The 7,229-nt window shown below is 46.1% G+C and overlaps 1 protein-coding gene across 1 annotated transcript; it reads right to left on the bottom strand.

Moving 5' to 3' along the window:
* Nucleotides 1–409: 409 nt before the first annotated feature.
* LOC131679946 (uncharacterized) lies at nt 410–6,820 on the bottom strand. The gene has a single exon (XM_058960689.1). The coding sequence runs from the start codon at nt 6,818–6,820 to the stop codon at nt 410–412; it is 6,411 nt and encodes a 2,136-aa protein (XP_058816672.1).
* Nucleotides 6,821–7,229: the final 409 nt, after the last annotated feature.

The raw sequence follows: 7,229 nt of genomic DNA, 5'->3' as shown, positions 1-7,229 counted from the left end.
GTTGGAAATTGTCCTTAGGTTGAAGAAAACGAACTGCTCTTTTAGCTTTTAATCGCTTTTTAGCTGTAAGTTTTATTAACTATTATTTATAAATTTTCCAGCACACATTTCATTCACTTACAGTTTTAGTTCTCCTATATTTTAACTCCAACAATTCAAACAATTTTAATATAATTTTATTACTCTTAGCTTAAGTTTTAATTCACGTGGTATCTATGATGATTTAAAGACGATGGTATAATTTCTGGTTTGTTTTGTTCCTTCTTCCTCCGCTCTCGACTTATATAATTCACCATAGACTGGCGCGCTGATCTGCTGTCGTCTCTTCATAGGGTTGCCTGGCTGAGCTGATGCAGGTTGCGTCAACATACCCCTACCCGTGAGGCTAGTGTCCTTCAGCCTCCCTTATCTAACGCACGTCCAACACAGCCAGTTTAGCTACCGGTCGACGAAGTATGCCCGTTGTCGTTTGCACATCTGCCATCCTTATACGCCCGTCTGGCCCAGGTAACACTTTAACGACACGACCTCTTATCCACCCATTGCGCACATTATCATCCACAATCACCACCAGCTCTTCCACCTGTACTGGCCTTGTTTCGTCGAACCATTTTGTTCGTCTCGTTATAACAGGTAGGTACTCCCGGATCCAACGCTTCCAAAAAAGATCCGTCAAGTGTTGCACGTGTCCCCAATTATTGCGCAGAGTTGATTTTGCATCAACCGGCATCGTTGAAGGTTGAGATATGCCGTTTGAACTCAGAAGCAGAAAATGATTGGGAGTCAAAGCTTCCTCATCTGCAGCTTCCAGTGGCACGAATGTTAGGGGTCGAGAATTAATGATGAACTCCGCTTCTGCTAACAGCGTAATTAATGATTCATCGCTGGGCCTTTTATCCATTGGAAGGGCAAAGATTGCCATTTTAACCGCACGAACCATTCGTTCCCATGCTCCGCCCATATGAGGAGAAACGGGTGGGTTGAAGCGCCATCGGGTGTTCGTATTCGTGAAGGTAGATGCAACTCCCAGTATTGCTTGCTGAATTTCCTTCTCTAGATCTCTGCTGGCCCCTATGAAATTGGTGCCCATATCCGAGTAAATCTCCAGTGGGGAGCCTCTGCGAGCAATGAATCGTCGTACCGCCAATTTGCATGCTTCAGTGGTCAAACTATAGACCACCTCCAGGTGTACTGCTCGTACGGTGAGACAGGTGAATAGAGCCACCCACCGCTTCTGATTTGTTCGGCCTGCTCGGATGAATATTGGTCCAAAATAATCCAATCCTACATATGTAAAGGGTTTGACGTAGGCAGTCAAACGCGCGGCGGGTAACGGTGCCATCCTAGGTACACTAGGTGACGCCCGATAAATCTTACACCAAGAACATGTTCCACGGACAGTCCTAACAGTTGTGCGAAGTCTAGGAATGTGAAATCGCTGTTTCACTTCGTTCACAACCGTTTCTCCGTAGCCATGTCCATACTTTCTATGGTACCAGTCCAGCAACAGTTTCGTAACCACATGGGTTTTTGGAAGTATTACTGGAAATTTAGCATCGTAGGGCACGTATGGAGCCTCGGTTATGCGCCCTTCCATTCGAATAACTCCATATTCATCCAAAAAGGGGCTGGCTTTGCGAATAGAACTTGTACTATCGAGTTTCTTATGCAGATGCTGCGGGACATTTCTGTTATGGGCCAGCACAAGAATGTCTCCAGAGAAACATTCATGCTGCGCCACGCGCCATATATATCGTTCAGCTTTTAGAATGTATTCTGGATGTAACAAAGATGCACAATCATTGTTCGCTTCTGCTCGCAGTTTCCGTCGACAGTTAGCCACGAATTTATAGGTATACGCCACAGTCCGCAGCAGTCGCTCCCATTTCGAAAATCTCCGAATATCGACAAGTGAACGTTGTTCTAGGTGATGAGAAACGTATCTCGAACGGAGCTCTTCAGATGTGTCCACGGCATGTGATCCTAGAGTTGGCCACTGTGATTCTGGTTTGTAGAGAAACTCCGGTCCGCGAAACCAGCGATCGTTTGCACAGAAGTTAGGGCCTTTTCCCCATTTGGTGGCTTCGTCGGCTACGTTTTCAGCAGTTGGTACCCATCTCCACTCATCCACAGTCGATTGAGCCAAGATATCGCTGACTCTAAAGGTTACGAAGGGAGTGTAACGCCGGGGTTCCATGCACCTAATCCAAGATAGCACTGTCGTAGAGTCACTCCAGAAAAATCGTTGGGCGATCGCCAGAGAATGATTCTTTTCGACATTTGCGGCCAAACGGCAGCCCAGCGCTGCAGCTTGCAGTTCCAAACGAGGGATTGTTAGAGCTTTCAAAGGGGCCACTTTCGATTTGGATGCAACGAGAGCACATCTAACAACACCCCGATCTTCGATGCGAAAGTAGACGGCACACGCAAACGCTGTTTCGCTGGCATCTACAAAAACGTGCATCTGTAGGGTTTTGTAGCTTTCTGGATGATAGTTAGGAAAATAGCAGCGGGGAATTCGTAATTTAGGTAACTCGGGAAATTGGGCCGCCCACCGCTTCCACTGAACGTGAACTCTCTCCGGAATTGGGTCATCCCAACCTACTCCGGCTCTCCATAGCTCCTGAATGATCAGTTTGCCATGGATCAAAAATGTTGTCAAAAATCCCATCGGGTCAAAAATACTCATAACCACTTTTAAAATCTGACGCTTCGTTGGTACGATCGAGTCTATCAATAGCGTTTTAAGAGATTCGCCAAACGTAACTGGAAAGGAGAAAACGTCTTCATGCGGCAACCATATCATGCCGAGAACACGCTCACCAGATTCTTCCTCCGATTTGTCAAACACGAATCGCTTTACTGTGCTGTGCTTCATTTCTCCCAGTTGTGCGAGGACATTGGTCGAATTAGACAACCAGTTCCGAATTTCAAAGCCGCCCTTGGCATGTACAAACTTCACCTCCCGAGCTATACGCACCGCTTCATCTTCAGTATCACGGCTGTCCAAATAGTCATCCACGTAGTGGTTGTCGATTATGGCTTCTGCTGCATCTGGAAATTCTTCAGCGTACTCTACAGCGTTCCGGTTCTTAACATACTGAGACGAACATGGAGAACAGGTTGATCCAAATGTGGCTCTGTCCATCACAAATACCTCCGGAGCATGCGAAGGATCTTCTCGCCAAAGAAACCGCTGAGACTGCTTATCACTTTCCCGAATTCTAAGTTGATGAAACATCTCCTTGATATCCGCACTGATGGCCACTTGACGTTGTCTATATCGGCTTAAGACAGCTGGTAGAGAAGTCAACATATCTGGCCCTTTCAAAAGCATTGTATTCAACGAGATTCCATTGACCTTCGCAGCAGCGTCCCAGATCACACGTACTTTTCCAGGCTTTTTTGGATTGATGACAGCCCCAAGGGGAAGATACCAAACCCGCGTAGGGTCAGCCGCTAAAAGTTCGGTTTCCGTAGCTTTGTGAGCGTACCCCTTTTTCTGATATTCACGAAGCTGCCTAACGAGATTCTCGCGTAATGCTGGGTTGGATTTCATTCGACGCTCCAAACATTTGAGTCTTTGTTCAGCCATCGAATAGCTTCTGGGGAATTCTATGTAATCGTATTTCCACAGTAAACCTGTTTCGAAACCACCATCTACTCGTACTGTAGTTTCGGTCAGAATTCGTCGAGCTCGCCTATCATCTTCTGTCTCAATCGTTGGCACTGTTGACAAAACTGCATCGATTGCAAAAAAACGTTCGACTATACCATGGAGTTCGCGATCGGTTGAGCAATCACAGACATGATGATTGAAATATGCGGCGTCCTGGTTTCCGCTTCCTATTCTGCCATGGATTGTCCATCCAAGGCGACAGCGCGTAGCTATTGGTTCGTCCCCTCGACCCTCTCGTTTCTTAAGAGCTACACTGAGTTTTGAGTGTTCCACTCCGATGAGAATTCGCGGATTAGCATCTCGGTAGCTTTCTATTGGAAGCCCCCCGAGGTAAGGAAAGCTTCCAACCAAATCTTCATACACGAGACTCTGAGCTGGTAGTTTCAAGCCGTCCACCGTGCGAACATTAGACATAGTGTATTTGGTTGTACCGTTTCCACCTGCTATTTCTACTGTCAGACGTTCTGAGCTTGGTTCAATGCGAGAGACGTCCGAAGTCCAGTTCAAGCATAACGAGCTTACTTCTCCATTCAATCCTAGTTCCTTCGCGATGTCTTTGTCCAGTAGAGTTAGTGACGAACCTTCATCCAGGAAGGCGAAAGTTTTGATTGATGAATTTGGTCCGTACAACGTCACAGGAATCACACGAAACAGTATAGAATTAACCACCTGTCGATGTGTACTTACAGTTCCGGAAGTACTGGCTAAGTTTGTCTTCACTACTGGATTCGTTATTTCAACGGATCGCTTCACTTCATTGCTCTTTCCGGGGTGAAGTAGTTGATGATGGCGGGCGTCACATCCATCCACTCCACATGGATATGTTGTATGACAAGGCCATTTTCCGTGCCGAACGAGGCAACGACGACATAATTGCTGATCTTCGACAAGCCTCCACCGTTCATGGAGATTCTGTGCCTTGAATTTTCCACAATCCTTCACTTTGTGTCCAATCTGTTGACAAATAGGACAGCTTTTCTGTTTTGGTTGATCCTGAACTGCTCTGCCTGAACTGTTCTCAGAGCTTACTTTACCATTACCTTCTAACCCGTGAGCATTCACAAACGCCTTATCTCGGGAGGGAGGTCTTTTGGTTTCCTTATTACCCCTCTCCGGTTCGACGAACAATGAAACCTCACTGGCTTCCTCGATGATTGAAGACATGTAGTTCTCAAATGTAGTAATATCAGGTCTCAGTACTCTTCGCTTATACCGTGCCCAATCCATCTTAATACTCGCAGGTAATTTTTCTACGAGCTCTTGTAGAAGAGACGGGTTACCCAGGTGGGCGATTTGTCCAGAGGCAATCAGCTGGCTGCACAGATTCTGCACAACCAATCCATATGTAATTAATGTTTCCAACCTGTCAGCTCTGGGGGGAGGCGTAGAACGAACTTTTGCTAACAACGAGTTCACTATTATTTCCGGTCGACCGTACAGCATTTTCAGCGTGGCCATCACACGGGGCACTGCATCCGGCATCAATAAATTGCAACGTACAGCTTCTAGCGCATTTCCTTTCAAGGACCGCTGTAAACGCATCATATTTTCTGCTAACGAAAAACCGCACAGCGCAGTCGAATTTTCGTAACTGTTAATGAATAACGGCCACTCCAAGGGATTTCCTGTGAACACCGGTAACTCTTTCGAAACCACTTGCCGAGCAGCCAATTGTTGCTGCGATGGGCCCGCCACTGCAAGAGATGAACTGATTGCTGGCTCAGGTATGGATTGAGAGATATCAGGCACACCGAGAGACGGAATATTAGTTTCGATACGCCTCGGGTGTGGGGTAGCTATTAAGTTCACATTTGGGTGCGGTGTGCTATGAAGAAAATGTTGCTCGGCTGCGTTGGATTGAAATACCCCGGGATCGCGAGTGGACGGGGGTAACGATCGAAAACGCGGTGGAAGACTTTGCATATTGGGCGTCTCAGCTAACCTATTACCAATCACTAAATCTCCTACCCGATAGTTTATTTGTTCAAGGATGTTTTCTAAAGTCTTACCTCCTGAGCTCTGATGGAGTGCATGAACATTTGGATCATACTCTAAATTCGGAACTGGTCGAGTCGCTGCACCTACGTATGCATTACTCGACGAAGGTATCGGTATGATACTACTAGCTGCTTGTACAGACGGGACTGGTCGGGTCGCTGCACCTACATATGCATTACTCGATGAAGATATCGGTATGATACCAGTAGCTGCTTGTACAGACGGGACTGGTCGGGCCACTAATGCACCCGTAAACGTAGTGTTTGTTACTGTATACGGTCTGTAACTCATACCCGATGTAAGTTGTCGAACTGCCGAAATCGGTTGTTCTACTACGGCACGTGTAGCATACGCTGGATTCATTAGTGGCAACGTGCAGGGAACTTCTTGCACTGTAAGCACATTTTGGTTTCTTTCTGTACCGGTAAGAACAGCAGTCGATACAAGCGTCGTCGGTAACATCTGGCTATTTCCTCCAACAGTCGTAAATGGTCGCTTCGGTGTGTTACTCAACCCTACGCTACTGATAGGAACTGGAATGAAGGGCACCGTCGATTGTACAGCAACAGCTATAGTGGCGTTAGTTGGTTTTCCTTGAGTTGCGGCGAACGACGTGGTTCCGGCGGGAAGGGTAGCTTCCGATTCCGTACCTGCTGCCTGTTCCTGCTGCTTCTCCATCCAATCCTTAACCTTACTACGACTGCTTTGTTGACTACGTAGCGATCGATTACTCCGATTATCGTTTTCCTCCAGTGTCGATTGAAGTACCGCATACCGTTGCTCTATATAGTGCTGGTCAATCTCCCTCTGCAGTTTCAGCGCGTCTTCCTGCTGCGCTAACTTAGCCTGCTTAATGGCAAGATCCTCAGCCAGATGCTTAGCATGCATCGCTCTTTCCTCTTCTAACCTTTTCAACTGCAACTCAGCTTGCGCTTCGGATGTCGACCTCCGAGACGATTTCGATAACGCTGGCAATATCTGCAAATGGCACTTATTGCACCGCCACGACCGGTCTGCAATCGAGTGATTCACCCCAGCGCATCTGAAGTGATGCCAGGTGTCACATTGGTCACACGCGACCATATCATCATCATCATCAGGATTATTGCACAGCGGGCAATTGTTTCGTACCGCGGTCGACATTGTGAGGTTAGGTGACTTACCTCACGGATATAGTTATGAACGGTTTTAATCGAATATAGCGATAATTCTCAGATGTCGAATGTGCACAGTACGGCCGATGATAGTATCCTGATGTGGTACCATAAAACTCTAAAAAGTTTGTTGGAAATTGTCCTTAGGTTGAAGAAAACGAACTGCTCTTTTAGCTTTTAATCGCTTTTTAGCTGTAAGTTTTACTAACTATTATTTATAAATTTTCCAGCACACATTTCATTCACTTACAGTTTTAGTTCTCCTATATTTTAACTCCAACAATTCAAACAATTTTAATATAATTTTATTACTCTTAGCTTAAGTTTTAATTCACGTGGTATCTATGATGATTTAAAGACGATGGTATAATTTCTGGTTTGTTTTGTTCCTTCTTCCT

The sequence above is a fragment of the Topomyia yanbarensis genome, chromosome 2 (assembly GCF_030247195.1).
Source record: "Topomyia yanbarensis strain Yona2022 chromosome 2, ASM3024719v1, whole genome shotgun sequence".
Classification (NCBI taxonomy): Eukaryota; Metazoa; Arthropoda; class Insecta; order Diptera; family Culicidae; genus Topomyia; species Topomyia yanbarensis.
This window is presented reverse-complemented; position numbering and strand designations above follow the sequence as displayed.